Raw genomic sequence first — 19,852 nt, forward strand, 5'->3', positions numbered from 1 at the left:
CAAGGTCGTGCCGAGGAATTTAGTCATCATCTGTCGGATAAAATCGCTCGGATTCGGACCGGTTTGGACTCCAGCTGGGCAGAGTCAGGCGATCAGGACACGGGCGGTCTTGTCAATGTTATCTGGGAAGAGTTTGATTCTGTGACCCCTGATGAAGTGGACAGGATTATGGGGAGGCTGAGCTCCTCCACATGTTTGTTGGACCCGTGCCCTTCCTGGCTGGTTTATGCAGCTAGGGAGAGGACACGAGGCTGGCTCCAGGCGGTTATATCTGCTTCTTTGAGTGAGGGTTATTTCCCCACCGTCTTGAAGGAGGCGGTGGTGAGACCTCTCCTCAAGAAGCCTGCCCTGGACCCAGCCGTTTTGAACAACTTTCGTCCAGTCTCCAACCTTCGCTTTCTTGCGAAGGTTGTTGAGAGTGTGGTGGCGCATCAGCTCCCTCTGGTCCTGGATGAAGCGGATTATCTGGACCCCTACCAATCGGGTTTCAGGCCCGGGTACAGCACGGAGACGGCATTGGTCGCTCTGGTGAATGATCTCTGGAGGGCGCGGGATAGGGGACATTCCTCTGTCCTAGTCCTATTAGACCTCTCAGCGGCTTTCGATACCATCGACCATGGTATCTTGCTGCGGCGTCTCAGGGGATTGGGAGTGGGAGGCACAGTTCTTCAGTGGTTCTCCTCCTATCTCCTGGGACGCTCGGAGTCGGTGTTGGCAGGGGGGCAGAGATCGGCCCCTAGGTCTCTCGTTTGTGGAGTTCCTCAGGGGTCGGTTCTCTCGCCTCTCCTGTTCAACATCTATATGAAACCGCTGGGTGAGATCATTCGTGGTTTTGGAGTTGGGTATCATCAGTATGCCGATGATACCCAACTTTTCTTTTCGACCCCAAACCACCCCAGTGATGCCCTCGCCGTGATGTCCCGTTGCCTGGAGGCGGTTCGGGTCTGGATGGGGAGGAACAGACTTCAGCTCAACCCTGACAAGACTGAGTGGCTGTGCATTCCGGCATCCCGGGACATTCCAAATGTTCCATCTCTTTCTATGGGGGGTGAGCTCTTACCCCCCGTGGATAGGGCTCGCAACTTGGGAGTCCTTCTAGATTCACGGCTTACTTTGGAAGAGCATATAGTGGCCGTGACTAGGGGGGCTTTCGCCCAGGTTTGCCTGGTGCGCCAGTTGCGGCCCTATCTGAACCGGGATGCCCTGTGTACAGTCACTCATGCGCTCGTGACCTCTCGCCTTGACTACTGTAATGCTCTCTACATGGGGCTTCCCTTGAAGACCACTCGGAGGCTCCAACTGGTACAGAATGCGGCCGCGAGAGTTGTCTTGGGAGTTTCCCGGTACTCCCATGTTACACCTTTGCTCCGCGAGCTGCATTGGTTACCAGTTGTCTTTCGGGTGAGGTTCAAGGTGTTGGTCACGATCTTTAAGGCCCTACATGGCATGGGTCCGGGTTACCTCAGGGACCACCTGCTGCCGGCATCGACTCCCCTCCGCCCTGTGCGTTCCCACAGAGAGGGCCTCCTCAGGGTGCCGCCAGTCAGGGAATGTCGACTGGTGGCCCCCAGGGGGAGGGCCTTCTCTGTGGGGGCTCCGGCTTTATGGAATCAATTGCCGGTGGAGCTCCGGATGGCACCAGACCTTCGAACTTTCCGTCGGGGCCTGAAGACCCATCTGTTCGAATTAGCTGGTCTGGCCTGATGGGGGATTATGGGCTTTTAATTGTTTTTAATCTGTACTTCTGTTTTAATTGGGCATGGATTTAATTCTTTTTAATTTTTGTATAGTGTTTCTTATGTATGCCCTGTGAACCGCCCTGAGTCCCACCAAGGAGAAGGGCGGTATATAAATCAAATAAACTATATAAACTATAAACTATAATTGCTTTCTCCAATAAATTCCCCCACATGACATGGCCAAAATAATTGAGATGCAGTTTTGTGATTTTTGCCTTCAAGTGACATGTCTGGTGTTATACGCTCCAGTACTTGCTTGCTAGTCACTTTTGCGGTCCAAGGAATACACAGGAGCCTTCTCCAGCACCACAGCTCAATGATTTTCTTCTTAAACTGAAAACTGAGCACAGACTACAGATTAAAGATTAAACATGAATAGTACTACACAAAAATGCATCACTCACAATGAGCCATGCAAACCAATTCTCACTGAAATTGAAGTATGCAAATACTGTATAATAAGCATTCAAATTTCACTAATCACACTGGAATTAGATAACACTTAGAGTGCTGATCTAACTTCATTTTCTAGTACTAGAAGTGCTTATAAGTAGCAAATATCTTCTAAGACGGGGGTTCCCAAGCCCCGGACTGCAGACCAGTACCGGTCTATGGGCCACTGGGAACCAGCCTGTGCAAGCAGCATGCGAAGCTTCATTTGCACATGTGCGGAAACTAGGTTGCGTGCACAAAACCATTCCCCCCTCATGCCGCTGCTACTCCTGCTGAAACCAGAAAGATTGGGGACTGCTGTTCTAAAATATCTTGGATACTAATATCTCTACTATATAGAATTTCAGTATACCCCTTCCATCTTTGTTTATTCATATTGAAATAAAGTATTATCTGTTCATTTAGTGTACAGTAGCTATTTGAGGTTCTAACTTCCAACAGGTTTGGAGATCTTCTGAAGACTTGCCTTGCTTTTATGTCTGTTTCCATCTTTATTGTCTTTACAGATGTAATACTCCTTGTTGTCTCTTCTACCAGCTATCTGAAATTCTTTGTTAAATTTCTTCCTTAGATCTTTGTCTTTCTTAGATTTGACATCTCTTTTTAACAAATTCCATTATTTTGTTCTGACATCCAGTTTTACTTCTAGAGAGAAGTAAGCAGTGGGGTACCACAAGGTTCCGTCTTAGGCCCAGTACTCTTCAATATCTTCATCAATGACTTAGATGAGGGCATTGAAGGGGAACTCATCAAATCTGGAGATGACACCAAACTGGCAGGAGTAGCCAACACCCCAGAAGACAAACTGAGGATCCAAAAAGATCTTGACAAACTTGAACAATGGGCCCTATCCAACAAAATGAGTTTCAATGTGGAGAAAACTGTGAGGGGGACCTTGGAGTCCCTAGTGGACGATCACTGAACCATGAGCCAACAGTGTGCAGCAGCAGCCAAAAAAGCAAATACAATCCTGGATTGTATAAACAGAGGTATAAAATCAAGATCACGTGAGGTATTAGTACTGCTTTATAAAACCCTAGTAAGATCACACCTGGAATACTGCAGCCAATTTGGTCACCATATCACAAAAAAGATGTTGAGAGTCTGGAAAAAATTCAGAGAAGAGCAACTAAGTTACTAAGATGATCAAAGGCCTGGAGACTAAAACATATGAAGAATGGCCGCAGGACTTGGGTTTGACTAGTCTAAAGAAAAGAAGAAATAGGGAAGACATGATAGCAATATTCCTGTATTTGAGGGGCTGCCACAAAGAAGAGGGAGTCACGTTATTCACCAAAGCACCAGAGGGCAGGACAAGAAACAATGGTTGGAAACTGATCAAAGAGAGAAGCAACCTGGAATTAAGAAGAAACTTCCTGACTGTGAGGACAATTAATCAGTGGAATAGCCTGCCCACAGAAATTGTGGGCGCTCCATCAGTGGAGATTTTTAAAAAGAGGCTAGACAGTCACTTGTCTGAGATGGTATAGGTTCTCCTGCTTAAGCAGGGGGCTGGACTAGAAGACCTCCAAGGTCCCTTCCTATTCTATTCTATTCTATTCTATTCTATTCTATTCTATTCTATTCTATTCTATTCTATTCTATTCTATTCTATTCTATTCTAATTCTAATTCTAATTCTAATTCTAATTCTAATTCTATTCCTATTCTATTCTTTTCTAAAGTTCTTCTGTTTCTTGATCTCTGAGTGCCTCTTTTCACATTTATTCTTAACAACTTCTACGATTTCCTTCCACAGTTCCCCAGATTCCCTATCAATGAGGTTAAGGAATTCAAAATAATTCCTGATGTTCTGTTTGACAAATGTAGATATATGCTCAAGATCATATCATGAAAATTGGCTGGCTTTTTTCCTCTTTAGTTTAATCTGGGACTTGCCCATGAGCAGTCTGTGATTTTGTTCCACAGTAAGCCCCTGGCCACGTCTTTGTTATTATAACTGATGCCTACCACCTTCTTGTAACAATATCTTGTAACAATCTGATTTCTGTGTACTCTATCTGGTAATATCCATATGTATAGGCATTTTATAGGCAGTTGTTAGCCATTGTATATAAGCAGTTGTCGTAAAACTGTTAGCAGTAAACTATTGGATTGGCAGAAATTGGTTAAGTCATTCTCCTGCTTCACATTAGTTTTCTAAGCCATAGTCTACCTTCATTTTTCTCCTTAATATTTCCAACTTCAATATTCAGCCTGCCCCCAAGCAGTATATCTTACCTGCATGTTCTGTTGGATTTCAAATTGAACTTCACCATAAAATTAATCAGCCATCTGTTCTTCTGCATCAGTGATAGGAACATAAACTTGAATGATTTGTCATACTGAAGGATAACTGCAAAATCCGATTGAAGTTATTTGGGCATTGGCTACACCATTCCTTCTTTATTTTTCATGTCCTGAGTAATTAACAGTATAATCTTCTGACCAGAAGTGTCCAATTCTATTCCATTTCAGTTAGCTGTTGCTTAAGATGTCAATATATAATATTTTCATTTCATGCTTTCTCAAGTTCCATGTTCATGCTGTAATTCCTTTTTGTAACTTTGGATACTTTTTCTGCACAGCAACATCAGCAACTAGAGACCCCAAAGGCTTTAACCTAGCTACTTTATAAACACTATTGGCACTCCTAAATGTCTTCAGTTCTTACACAGTAGCATGTTAAGCGCCATTTAATCAGAGATTCCCATCATCTGGCATTTTATGGCATCAATATTCACATTGTTTATCCAATGTGGCTTTCTTGGTAAAATACAGGATTAGTTTTATTATCTTCTCTGGTGCAAAGAACTATTTTGCCATTGTCATTACAGTAAAATCTTTATTTTATTTATTTAATATATCATGCATCTTGGCTAGAGGCGAATCTAGCTGGTTACAGCAAATTAAAAACAAAAAGATAAAACATTAAGATAGTATATGTCTTAATAGTAAAGATGGTAGCAAGATACACATGGGATGGAGCTAGAACCTCCTCTCAGTCCATTAACAACCTCCAACCCAAGACAATATGCAGAGCCCAGTTTTCAGGCCCTCCACGGAAGGCCAAGAGAGTGGGTGCAGATATTCTGCTTCTAGAATCTTCTTAAATTGCAGCTGTCCACTTTAAATGCCTGCTTGCTTTAGATGGGCAGCAAAGCAGTGAGCTTTCTAAGTTTATATATTCTTGACATGTTTTTTACTCATCCCTCCCAAGAACAGTCCTTCCCCCCCCCAAGCAACACAGCTGGAGTTTGGGGGAAGCAATTGCTTAAAGACAAAGTACACAAATTGGCTAAAAATTTGTTTGCTTGCCACTTTTTCCAAAAGTTGTCTTAATTCAAAAGAAAAATATCCTAACATGTATGTGAATGCACATCACTTGTTTTTTCTAACATTCTCATATTCCTCATATTCATCTACACGGCTGCAACAGCATATTTAAAATAATTTTCAGTCCTAAAACTCAGTTCACATAAACACAAAGGATATGATTTATGAAGACAGCTGTTTTATAAGAGAGCGGTTCATGGCTTAATGTCTCAGCCAATTGTATTATTATTATTATTATTATTATTATTATTATTATTATTATTATTATTATTATTATTATTATTTATTAAACTTATATACCGCCCTTGTCCTGTAGGACCCAGGGTGGTTCACAAGGCAATTAAAACATTACTATACAAAAATTAATAACAATTAAAATAGATTAAATTTTCCTTAATTAAAATCTAAAACCCCTATAACTCTGATTAAAACCCCAATTACAATAAGTTAAAAATTAAAAAATCCTCAGTCCTGGCCGGAAAGCTCAAAGAGCCAGGTCTTCAGGTCCCGGCAGAACGAACAAAAATCAGTTTATATTCAATAAACTATGATTAAACAAGTAATAGTTTGGTACCATGCCAAAATTTACCCCAGACCCTAGATTAAACGATGCTGCATCTCAAAACAGAAGACAGATTTATCTTGGAAGCATTCGTTCTTAAACATTTCATGATTTTAAAAAGAATTAAATCAGTAAAAAATTCTTCAGAGGAATGCATGAGGCTCACCAAATCAAGGTTTATTCCTTTCCATCTGGTATCTTTTGCCCAGCCAGTTCCTGTTTTTGTTAAGTATTTACACACCATACATACTCTTCCTAGAAAGATTCCCAATTTCCAAATTGTAATGCTGTAAAAGCTGGCTTTGAGGCAGACTTAAGCGATATGGCCTCTTCTTTTGGCAACATGGTAATAATTATAAACAGAACCCTTGCGTTATATTAAACAAAAAACCAAAAAAAAAACCCAACAAGCCACAAGTTTCTGAGAAGCACTTTTAAAAAGCACTTTTAGCAAACTGGTAACGAGGTCGCTGCTGATCGGGACACTTTACCTGCAGTGAAACTGCGCCTCAACTTGAAAGTCCGGAGGGAGGCAGGGTGTCGCCTCTGGGCGGTGACCGGGAAAGCCGAGAGAAACACTAGCTGGGACCCGGCCCGTGTCGAACGTCTCCATGGCGACCGCTAAGAGGCCGCCATGGCGACGGAGGAGCGTGAAGGAGGCGCTGCGGGTAAGAACAGGGGATTAGAGAGCAACTTCACCATTTCCTCTCTACTTTGTACTTCCAAGCCCGCTGCCTCCTACAATTTTTTTTTAAAAAAGGCTTTTCGCTGAACCCAGGGTTAGGTTACATCTTTTTCCTGGCCTACCGCCTCATTTTCAAGTTTTATTTACGTTCAGTAGGACTCTCCTCGGTCTCTTCAGTACAAACCCGGGTTTCTTTCCTCAGATAAATCCTCGGAACCAAATGTAGCCATGCTGCTCCATCCCTTGCGGGGTTACAGACAAAATTCTGAATTTCAAAACTCCTTTTGTTATCAAGGATAACAGAGACTTCTACCAATGTGTGCCTTCTCCAACTTAATAACAGACTTCGTCCCTACAGTATTTCAAAGCATTCATTGATGGTGGAGTATTTGGTTTGCTTGAGAACTGGGAACCTTCCCTCAAGATAATCCAGAGCAACTACTTTATTAATGCAGCCTTTCTAAGATGGAAACATATAGTGTGGCATTTAAAAAAAAACACAAACAGATTTGGCACTAGACTGTTATTAAAAATCATGTGTGATTCACAACCACTCATCTTTAAAGAATCAGAAGCTGTTCTTGTTACTGTGTCTGTCCTGTAGACTATATTGAGTCAAACCAGACTGACTATATTTTAGTATAAAATGTAGGAAAATATAGACTCTGTAGATATTTTATGCTTCAGTGTGTCATGAAAACAACAAAATGTGATATTTTAGTGAACTATGTTTATGTAAATAATGGGTAGGCTTATTTTGCAAACATAGGCAGTGCTTCAACATTCTTAGGGGAAATATAAATATAAATATAGCAGGTGTATTTTTTTCTCTCAAATCCATACAAATTGGATAAAGTGATAAAATTTGAAATGTGTAATTACTTAAAATGTATCAGGAAAGAAAGATTTAACAGATTTATTCACAAATGCAACATTTAAGTATACAAATCCAGGCCTATCTCTCATAAAACAATACAGTATCAGCCAACAACAATGATTATCAGCCTTCAAGAGCATATGTACACTTACTTACATTCCCAATCAATACACCTCTAGCATCACCACAACTGTTCCTTTATTCATAAACATCCTAAACAGGAAGATATCACACATTGTCTTACTCCCTGCTCAATGCCATACTATTCTCAGAGCATTCAATATATTCTGGTACATCCTCTACTGTATTTCCATCAAATGGTGTTTTTACTGCATTTAGCATATGATTGATGCAATGTCAAATTTAGCACAAAAGATTGAGGGATGACATTCACATTCAATATTGATGAAAAAGAGAAAATCAGGACAGTGACAGTGAGACTGACAGTGAAAACAGAATTACGTCCCATTTATTTATCCACTTATGTTACGCCTAACAACAAAGCTAACTCTGGAAAGCTCAAAATGTTTGCTATGCTGTTTTTAATGAATACTTGACTGCTAATTTTGACAAAAAGACTACTCTGATTGACTTTTAATTCTTTGCTTTATAGAATCTGCAGTAACAGAAATCCAAAAGAAGATCACAGAAGCTTTTGAAGTGTTTGACCATGAGTGTAATAAAACTGTGGATGTCAGGTTTGGAAAATTTCAATTCTAATAGCTCTAGTGATAAAGCAGTGTGGGTTAAGAACAATTATTTTAAAGAGAAATGTGTAACACTTTGATTGGTTTTAGATTAATTTAGTTAGCCACAATGTGGCTGCGGAATGGAAACTTCCCAGAAATCAGGAATCTGAGATCAGAATGGTTTGGCTGAATGCATAACGGAAGAAGTTAATGTTACACACAAATCAGAGACTGGGAAACATCTGTGTTTACCATACAAAAGGCAAACGGAGAAGGGAGGGAAGTTCTGTTCTCTTTGTTATGGGCAAGGGTAGGCAACCTCGGCTCTTTTCTGACTCATGGACTTCAACTCCCAGAATTCTTGAGTCAGCTGCTGACTCAGGAATTCTGGGAGTTGAAGTCCATGAGTCAGAAAAGAACCGAGGTTGCCTACCCCTGGTTATGGGGGAAAAGCCTGAAGTGTGAAAATTTGGGTTTGACAAGGGATAGGTTTGACAGAGGTTAAGTTCTAGTTCGGTTTGGTTACTATAGTTACCAGATTTCTCTTTGAGTTTTTCTTCCTACAGTTGGTTTCCTTTCCCTTTCTTGTTTTGTTCGTTTTATTGCCACAACCTTCTTCTTTCTTAACTACTGTTCACTGTGGCATAGCTTATTGCTCAGCTGGAGATTTTGCTGGTTTTTTTTAAGAAAAATGAGTTAACTGTTTTAGTGCTGGACTTTTTGTATTTTTGAAAGCCAATTATTCAGTGTACCTTTTTTCTTTTGTATTTTAAATATATATTCTTTAGTTTATTCTTTAGTTTTACATCTCCTGGCAAATAAGTGAATTTCTGTGCTCCATTTCCATTCAACAGTAAAGATGATAGCAACTTAATCCTGCCTTCCCCAGCTTGGTGTCCCCCAGATGCATGAATTTTACTCAAAGAATTCTCTGAGGTGATCATTATTGAGAATTCTGGGAGTTGAAATTTATATATCAGAAGGTACTGAGGTAGAAGAAGGCTAGCCTACCACAACTATAAATACCAAGATTGAATTATTCTGTAGTAATCTACGTTTTGGGTAGGTGATTGTCAGGCTCAAGCCTAAATGACACAATGAAATCCAGTTAAGTCCAATCCTTTGCTTACAAATAATGGACAGAATCTTACCAAACTAAAGCTGTAACCTTCTAACCTACTAGATATAGCCTACAAAAATTACAGGATGTAGCTATTCTCATCTCCGCCTCCCCCATCCTGCTCAGAGCCATGCAGTCTCTTAATATGCAGTCTTTTAATCTGGGCCTATCTCTGATGAGATTTACTGCCTCCTTGGGAAAGCTCTATTTTGCTAAATAGAGTACTGATTCTCCAGGTCTACATTCTATCACAGCGATGAGATAAACCTAAATTAGGCCAGTTACTGTAAATATACTTAGTGAATAATTTTAGGACATCCTCATAATTTGCCATGACAGGAATTTAAATTCAATACTGCAGAACTATATTTCGATTAAGTAGACATTCAGTTTAGGTTTTGAAAGCATGAATTAATGTTATTATATATTGCAATGTATGTTTAGTCACTAAGACCTTAAAGATCCATCACATTCTTTTGTTCAGGTCCTGTAAATTAACTGTGTTTGGTGGCAGAAAGAATAATTGATACTTCTTTGTTAGTATATCTGAAAAACAATGCATTTCTTATACATTTTACTAAATGTATAAGCCATTCTACTTCACTAAAGATCTGGGTTTTAGGATACATGGCAACTGTATTCCCTCTATGCCCTCAGTGGTTATGAACTTTTGAACCATAGAAATAGGCATACTATATGGCAGGGGTATCAAACTGCCAGCCCACGGGCCGGATGCATCATGGTGAAACTGTGCCCACCCCATTGCCAGCAATGGAAAAAAAGTCATGATACATCGTGACACGTCACATGACATTGCGAGTTTGACACCCCTGCTATGTGGGGAGGCAATTGAACAAAACAAATCAGAATTAGAGATTTGCATTATTTGTATATTTAATAACAGATGTTCTCCTTTTTCAGAGAGATTGGCACTATCATTAGGTCATTAGGCTGTTGTCCCAATGAGGCGGATCTCCATGATATGCTTGCAGAGGTAGTGTATATAATTATAAAGTTTTGTTACTTAAAGATGTAGAGAGTAAATCTGATGTCTTTTCCTAAATCAATAAGGATTAGAAATGCAATATGGAGGAATTTCACTCAGCAAATGAATTATCTGGCTTATCTAGTAATAATAGCTAGAGGCCCTATAAAAATACCTAGAGGCTAAAATTATGTTAAATTCATACAGAAGAGAGGACTGCTAGTGTAGTACTAAGCCTGAAGAGTGAAAGTATAGGTAAATGGCTATAGGCCACTGTATTTTATTATGGTCCTGGAATTTTCAATATTGATTATATCAAGTTAAGACAACTTCTTTTATAACCTTTTCCATCCTCTAAAAGAGAAAGTTGTCAGCAAGACAAATATAATGGACAAATCATTCATGGCATAGTCCCGTGGTGGTGAACCTATGGCACACGTGCCACAGGTGGCACGCAGAGCCCTCTCTGTGGGCACGCGCGCCATCGCCCAACTCCTAGGCCTTCAGCTAGGTTTTATAAAACCTTTTCGCTTTAGGCCTCCACCACCATGTGCAAAAAAAAAATGGTTCAATCAATCAATTTCACCTTCTCGTAGAAAAAAAAAATCTTGCAAAGTTGGAATTTTTTAGTCCCACCCAGTCTGCCGCTACCACCGAAGCCATGCCCACCCAATGGGCCACACCCACCCAATTTGCCATGCCCACCCGGTACCCGACGATACATAAGTGGGTTTTGGGTTGCAGTTTAGGCACTCGGTCTCTAAAAGGTTCGCCATCGCTGGCATAGTCTGTCCCCCAACAGATGGTATAAAAGTCCCCTATGATTTCATGTCTCTTTGAACCATTTGCAATTTGGCTTTGGAAAGCTTCATCCATATCTTCTGTTTGGATGAGCAAGTGACAATAGATATAAACTATAATACTGCTTTCTGTTTCTATAACTCAGATGCTTTAAAGCATTGCCATGTTCATTCATTCTGATATCTGTGCAAGAATTGATAGTTTTAATATACAATGCAATTGTTTTTCCTCTACAATATTGCTTCTGTTCGAGTTATTGTATTGCAGATCTGGTAAACTTTCCATCCAGGTCTCCATCATATCTATTAGATCGTACTGTATTTATTTCTCTGTACTAACAATTAAAATTCACCTTGTTTATATTTCTTATCCTGAGCATAAAGGTATAATTAATGAAGGCCATATACTTTATGAAAAGGGTTTTTATTTTTATTTTTCACAGTGTTTTTTAATAGACCTCTTTCTGAATTGTGCAAGTTTTTATCTGAGATCTAGACTTCAGGAGATTTGTTCTTATCCCTAAAGGATTCCACTTAAAGCCTTCCCAATCAAATTCTCAATACTTTCACCAAACACATTTTACCATATCTTGTGAGGCATAACCCAACCATAATTCCAGTAGTCCATCACATTCTACATAACATATTTCATGGTTTCAGAAAGTAGATACTTCCTGTTTGCATACTAAATATTGATTTTCAGTAAGAGTTTTTTAAAAAAAATCTTCTTGTTTTACGATCTGAAAGGATGGACAAGAACATTACCTCCCTTGAATCTCCTTCTAAGATTTTCAGAGTCTGTGAGCGTGATAGTCCTCACTTAGCAACCATAATTGGGACCAGCAACTCCATTGTTAAGCAACACATTTGTTAAATGGAAAATCAAGTGACTGTAATAGACATATGTCATTTCCTATTCAGTCATTAAGTGAGTCACTGTGGTCATTAAGTGTAACATCACATGATCAGGACCTATGATTTTATTTCAGCATTCTCTATTAACTCTTCTTGTCATAAGCAGATTGGGAAGCATGCAAATGTCATTCATGTGACCAGGGGTTCCTGCAAGGATCATAAATGTGAGGGATAATTACAAAGCGGTTGTTTTTATACCATCATAAATTCAAATGGTTGCGAAATGAGGCAGTAAGCGAAATTACATATAAATGTGAACTGCTGTAATTATTGCAGCTTTATTTTCCCCCGTATACAGGTAGTCCTTGACTTACAGCAGTTCATTTAGTGACCTCTCAAAGTGATGACACTGAAAAATGTGACTTATGTGACATTTTTCACTGTTACAACCTTTGCAGCCTCCTCGTGATCATATCAAAATTCAGATGCTTGACAACTGGTTCATATTTATGACCATTGCTGTGTCCCAAGGTCATGTGATTCCCCTTTGGCAACCTGACAAGCAAAGTCAACTGGGAAGCCAGTTTCACTTAACAACCAGGTTACTAACTTATCAACTACAGTGATTCACTTGACAACTGTGGCAAAAAAGATTGTAAAATGGGACAAAACTCAACAAAAATCTAATTTAACAACAGAAATTTTGAGCTCAATTATGGTCGTAAATCAAGAACTACCCGTATACTAGAAAAAAAGATTACTTTGCAATAAAAGTGATAAATTTTGAAAATGTTTTGTCGCATCCCTGATCTTTGTTTCTGGAGGCAACATACCTTGTGAGCCAATGAGCCCAGGCAGCACACAGCGTTTGTTTCAGTTCCTCGTATTACTGAGTCTCCAACTGTTACCTCTGTTATTATTTGGCTATGATGGTATTGATGGTGAATTTTTTACAAAAAATATCTGTTGTTAAAAACTACTATACAGTAAATGCAATTCTTTTTTGATATGGCTATTTACTTTTTAGCATTAATAGTAAAAAAGCAACAGGGGAAATCAAATTAAATTTGAAATAGACAAGAAGACAAGGAAGGGAAGTGATAATTTTATGTAGTTAGAGAAAATATTCTGTTTTGAATGAAATCTTAGAAGAACAGTTATGTTAAAGCAAAAGCAGTACCATGTAATGGCACTTTAAAGGTAAGGAACGTTGAATGTTATAAGTCAAGCTTTAATTGATTAGTTGGATGCAAGAAATATTGTCTTGAACTGCAACTATATATATATATTCCAATTGCATAGGAGGCATATATGCTTGCAGCATAGCATAGCACTTCATTAATAAATATTACTGTAAGTCATAGTTTTTTTGTTTTATGTTTTGCTTTGCTTTAATGGAAAATATTTTGCATAAAAATAATTTTACCACTAGAGGACAATGTTGCATAAATGTACTCTTACAATATTCTTTCTCTTGTCCATGTACAGCTGTAATAATAAAACAGATACCTAGAAGATTCTAAAACCATAATTTTAAAAGAACTGCTCATTTTTAATCTGGTGCTTGCTGTTTGACTACTTTTCTATCTCTCAGCCTTTTGGACCAAGAAACTTAATATACTAGATCAGGGGTGCCAAACTACCGGCCCACGGGCCAGATGCATCATAGCAAAACTGCACCCACCCCATTGCCAGCAATGGCAAAAAGAAAAAGTCACGATACGTCGTGACACGTCATGTGACGTTGTGAGTTTGATACCCCTGTACTAGATAAAAGAAAGAATGATATCTTACATTCTGTCAATCAATCTAGAAAAAAATATATCTTTCTTCCCCACTTTTAATTGGCCATCTTTCCTGCTGATTTGTAAATTGCCTGTTGCACTCCCAAATCATAAGTCCTTATGAGACCATGTGACACTTACATTTACTTTATCTGCTTTTATTATCTCATTGCACAGCAACAAAGCAACTCTCTGTATTTAAATTTCCATTCACAATGTTTTAAAAACAAATATAGCTTTTGTTTTTAAAGGGAGAGACCAAGAATGAATGTAGAGCTGGGGGAAATGTAACGCAGTGTGTGTTGTGTGCCGTGATTCTGCAGTAGAACAACAGAAGTGATACAGAGAGATAATGAAGGGGTAACTTTTTTGATGGAGGTTGCAAATCTGTAATTATACATATCAGAATATATTTAGTTTAGATTTCTAATGACAACCTCAAGCATTCTGCTACTCCTGATTGTGCAACAGCTGACTCAAGCTTTCATAAACCAACCTTCCTGCTGCACTGATCATGTCTGTGCAGCTACAAATATATATTCTTTGCATACATGTGTAAACATTTTGCATATTGAATGTGTGGATGAGAAGAACGCAGTCATGAGGAAATAGAAAGATGATGTCTTTTTTTTCTGTCAGGTTACATGGAAGGTATCGCTTTCCTCAGTATTAGCTAATGGATTCTTAGCACTCCCATAGAGAACAAGGTTATTCCTTTTCTATTTCATACGTTACAAGGTAATGTCAGATGGTGTAAATTAGTTTCATTTTCCAATAAATCATCATCATTTATAATATGCTTCTTTTAAAAATTAGGTAGAAGAAGAAGAACCAACTGGGTTTATTCGTTTGGAAAAATTTCTTCCTATGATGACTAGAGTGTTAATGGAAAGAAGGTAACAAACAGAGAGTGGTATTTCAGTTTGTGAAACTTGGTTATGAGTATATGAGATTTTTTATTTTACACAAATCCAATTTAATGGACTGACTTCTCAGTACTAAATTTAAGATATTTTTGGCAATTATGAAATAGGTTTGGATTTATTACAGTGTCAGTAGTATGTTACATTGGCTGTAGCTTTGGCCAAAATACACAGCAATCCCTTCAGTCAGGAGAGAAATCTATGGTCCTCCATACATTGCTGAACCATTAACAGCAGCACCAGCCAGTATTCCCAAAAATGCAGATACTGAGAGTTATAGTTCAATAACCTCAGGAGGTCATAGATCGTCTGTTGCAGAGGTTACCTGCTGTATTAGATGTGGCAAATAATGTCTTCACTTTTCTAGAAATGCCTTGTCAGATTACCACAAGATTCACACTATTTTTGTTCTAAAGTAGACCTTTATTGAAATGGTTCTTGTGGATTACTTGGGGTTTTTAGTTTTATTTAGTTTTATTTTTTAATATTTTATTTGTTCTTTTTTATGATGACTATTTTATTTTGCTCAGGTAAATCTCAGATAAATTACCAGTTAGGTAAACTGTCAAGAATTGATCTAGATTGCAGCAGGATAGAAATTAAATAAGTAAAACTGATTCCACAAACAAATTTACCAGCTTTTTAAAGTTTTAAATTTTAAAACTTATGGCAGAAAGAGTTGGAAGGCTGTTGTCATGATAACAGTCAAATCTTAGATACATACATTATCAATAACTATTTTATTAACTGCATTATTTCAGATACCGACCGATTCCAGAAGATGTTCTTTTACGTGCTTTTGAGGTTTGTATAATTCCAATATATGGGAAGAATTCTTAAACTTCAAGGCAATAAAAATAAAATTTACATTCAGTGTTCCATTTTATAGGTTTTGGATCAGAATAAATCTGGACATCTTACCAAAGATGATTTGGTAAAGTATATGACTGAGGAAGGTAAAACTTTAGCAAAATATTTACTAAAACTAATTTTATTTGCTTAGGAAAAAATAGTTCTACTCTCCATGTTAATTTGATTGTATCTGTGTGATACAGGATATACGTAGTCCTCGACATACAACTGTAATGGAGCTTTCCCATCACGGTTATATGTCGTGACGGCTGTAAAACCAATTGTATGACATTTTTTGTGGCAGTTGTTTTCTGGCAGATTCGCTTAACAACTGCTACTCTAGTTGTTAAGCAAATCTACAGTCATTAAGCAAACCAAGGGTTCGCTATGGGCACAGTTTTGCTGAAAACAGGAAGTGCCATTTTCAGCAAAACTGTCATAAAACACAGTCGGGATGACTGTGGGATATTGCCAACAGCTGTAACTGCGACTGTATTGCTGCGCACCTGATGTTCACCCATGTAACCCTAAAAGAGGCCTGTGGAACTTCAAACAAGGTCTTAAATCCCCTTTTTCAGGTGAGTTGGAACTTCAAACACTTGCTAAGCCACTATTCATGAGATGAGGACTACCTGTATGAAGATATGCTTAGCAACCATAAGGCAACCTGGAGGATGAATATGATACTATTCACCATCTTGTGGAAGTATCTGGAATCCTACAAATGTGTATTGCTCCTGGTCACAAAAAAGTGTGCCCATCCCTAACTGAAGAGTAAAATCCAACATAAAATAGTGCTAATGCCTTCCAATGATCAACCCAAAGGCATATTCAGTAAGTTCTACATTGATTCAGACTTGTGTGCCTTACAAATTTGTATTAATATAAAAAAAGAAAACCATAAATGTCAATGCATTTCAAGTTGTATAAAATCATTGTGCTTAGGAAAATAATTAGAAGCATTTCATATATATAAAAAAGGAAAAAAATATTACATACCTAAAAATTTTAAATTACTGCTGCCAGTTCTTTAGTTGGTGTTCACCTTCGTTTTCATTAAGTTATTCCCAAGTACCTAGGATGTCATAATATATTGGTGTAGTACATGTCCAGTACTAAGCAGTGTGGCCATTTATTATATTTCTTTGCTATGGATATATACAAATAGGTTTATGCTTAAACTATATACATAATACTAACATGTGCAAGAGTTTAAGCAGTTTTTGATAGACAAGCCTGGCAAATTAATTTCATCTGGTCATGAAGAGATGGAAACAACTGAATAGTAACAAGGTGAAATACCAGGGTTGCTTTGCATAAAGTATTAATTTGTATAGTATACGTTTATATTTTTTTTGTTTCTGAACATATATTCATATTTAGCAAATATAAATTATCAATATGACTCAAATGAGATGAGCTAAATAACATGAACATGAACTTTCTGCTGCAAGGATGTAGCTTTTAAACAGTTAATTCCAACTCTTTTTATATGAAGTACACTGTATGTGTGTGCTCCATACTTAACACAATAATGTAACTGAAGCCTAATTAAAATTCAAGCACTGGTAATAATAGTGTCTTATTTGAAGCTAAATCAAATCTGTCTAAATAAACATGTTTTTAGCAACTTAGGAATGATATAAGCAAATGGGGAAACTAAACCCCCAGCCCCCAAATTACATTCAGAAAGGTAGTTATTGTATTGCTAAACATGCAATATTGCTTGCATATTTAGAATTAGTATTTGTGTAGCCATCTGAATTTTTGTAAAATATTTTCATCTTCGCTCCTTCCAACGGGATCTAAAGACCTACTTGTTTGAACAAGCCGGCCTGGCCTGATGGGTTTGGGTTTTAATTATTGTTTTAATGTTTTAAATGTATTTTAACTTATTGTTCTGAAATACTGGGCACTTTGTTTAATCCATTCTTAATTTTTGTATCTCTGTATTTTACTATTTATTGCCCTGTTCACCGCCCTGACTCCTTTGGGAGAAGGGCGGTATACAAATTATTATTATTATTATTATTATTATTATTATTATTATTATTATTATTATTATTATTATTATTATTATTATTATTATTATTATTATTATTATTTAATTATTATTATTATTATTATCTATTGAAAAAATAATATTTTTAAAAGAATCAAATGTCATGTCCTCTTTTTAAACAATTTAACATTGTCTATTAATATTACATGGTAAAAAAGACACTGCCATAAATGACAGTTATAAATATGAAAAGCAATGAAATAAGAGCATGACACATATGGCAATCTCATCTTAAATGCCGTGTTCCATTCTAAAGAAGATGAGCCGGAATTTTTTACAGCGTCTCCCCATTGCCACTTTTGCCAGATTAGATGAAATAAAGCAATTTTCCTCTATTACTGAATCTTCAGCAAATCTGAAATGCTGCTGAAACTTTAAAAATAAATTATGCTGGAGTGGAAATTAGCATTTTGGGTAAATATAGTAAATAGAGAGTAAATAAATGATTAACAACTTCGCAAAAGAAAACGGGAGCAAGATTATGTTACAACATAATATTGTGAAATAGCTAGTATTTTGTAGCAAATTTTCAATGAAAGAATTTTGGTAGGATGCTTTTGCAGACATTCTAGAACATCTAATACTTGCTGGTTTTTCATATTCATATGTTACATGTTAAACATTTTAAATTTGAATAGTGTCAGTATAGGTAGTGTCAGTATAGGTTTCTCAGTAACAAAGTTTTTTACTAAAATTCAGATCTATATTTATGCTTTTGAAATAGTTTGAAAACCCTAAAATACGAATCATTTGGAAGGTTTATGTAGTAAGAAATACTACAGCCAGGGTTGTTGTTGTTGTTTTTGCTGCAGGTGAGCCTTTTACACAGGAAGAAATGGAAGAAATGCTTTCAGCAGCAGTAGATCCAGAGACAAATACTGTTCGCTACAAGGACTATATTTCAATGATGGTTGTGGATGAAAACTAAGGATATTGTTTAATTTGTGGGTCTGAACTTTCTGTTTATACATTAACTTCATTGTAACTATATTTGCTGTTGGACACAAGTATAATAAATTAATAATTACACTGAAATGTATGGAATAAAAATATTTTTTTATTTTGTAAAAGACAAACATTTCTAAATATCTTAAAATGTGAATCTGATTGTATAATTGTAGAATTCAGAATTTGCAGAGAAAATACTAACTGGGCAATCTTCTTGATAATTCACAGGAATGTTGCATTGAATATAATAGGATTATTAGAAAAACTTACAAGATTGCAGTCTAAGGCTGAAATAATGGACTTACTGAAGAATAGGTTCTGTTGAATATGGTTACTGAAAAATAAGCGTAACTTATTTTCAAGAAAGAAAGCATAGGATTATAATGTACACTGCATAGGATAATGTAATTATAGTACTGAAAAGGAAAACAATTTAAAATTAGTGAAATAACTCAAACAAAAATAGGAAAAATAGAATTTCCAAATGTAGTAAAAACAAATAAATACTACAGTTGTGCTGAATTTAGAACAAACTTCTCAAAACATTAAATGTTGATGTTCAGGCTTCATTAAAGACAGTAAGCAAACCTTGGTTAATAAGCAAACTCAAACCTCGTAGGTTAAAACTTGATATCTGAGCTGGGGAGAGTCGAGGTGCTTCTGCTATTGAAAAGAATTTCTGGAGCTAAAAGCAGATGTCCTCTTTTCCTTTTGTTCCAATAAAAGGAATTTGTTGACTTTCAGCTATGTTGCAGTGCCTCTGTTTGTTCCGTGTGTGTGTGTGTGTGTGTGTGTGTGTGTGTGTGTGTGTTCATTTGGGGGGAGTGTTTTCCATTTATTCACCTGAGTTAATTGTGTTTATCTTTAAGATGTCTTCAAAGGTTTCAAACATCATGTTTTTTTTGTTGATACCCTTTAATGTTTATCTAGCAATAGGCTCTAGGGGCCTTATTTCAGAAGTCACTCTGTTCTTTTTTGAAACTGTTTTTGAAACTTTTACACACATGCAGACATACAAACTTGCAAATAAATAAATACCTTTAACAAACTAAAGACATAGTTACAGTAAGTTATTTTATATAATAAGGATTGTACATGATCATGTACATAGATAATTAAAGAGAAAAGAATACAGCAAATGAGACAGTATGTGATATTAAATCAGCTGATGCTAAAAATAACA

General features: G+C 37.1%; 1 protein-coding gene and 1 long non-coding RNA gene across 2 annotated transcripts; one reads left to right on the forward strand and one right to left on the reverse strand.

The window, feature by feature from the left end:
* Window positions 1-1,880: 1,880 nt before the first annotated feature.
* Window positions 1,881-6,639, reverse strand: LOC308660083. The gene is made up of 3 exons (XR_014024669.1): window positions 6,581-6,639; window positions 4,433-5,086; window positions 1,881-2,079 (listed from the first exon to the last, which is right to left on the reverse strand). It is a non-coding gene; the product is annotated as an uncharacterized lncRNA (long non-coding RNA).
* An 84-nt stretch (window positions 6,640-6,723) lies between these two features.
* DRC8 (dynein regulatory complex subunit 8) lies at window positions 6,724-19,353 on the forward strand (the record flags this gene model as incomplete). The annotated part of the gene is made up of 7 exons (XM_081314280.1): window positions 6,724-6,757; window positions 8,265-8,349; window positions 10,382-10,454; window positions 14,701-14,780; window positions 15,569-15,611; window positions 15,697-15,763; window positions 18,534-19,353. 7 exons carry the CDS (start codon window positions 6,724-6,726, stop codon window positions 18,647-18,649), a joined length of 498 nt encoding a protein of 165 aa, XP_081170406.1. The 3' UTR covers window positions 18,650-19,353.
* Between the last annotated feature and the right edge of the window lie 499 nt (window positions 19,354-19,852).

Source organism: Vipera berus (genome assembly GCF_964194415.1).
Source record: "Vipera berus genome assembly, chromosome: 1".
NCBI lineage: Eukaryota > Metazoa > Chordata > Lepidosauria > Squamata > Viperidae > Vipera > Vipera berus.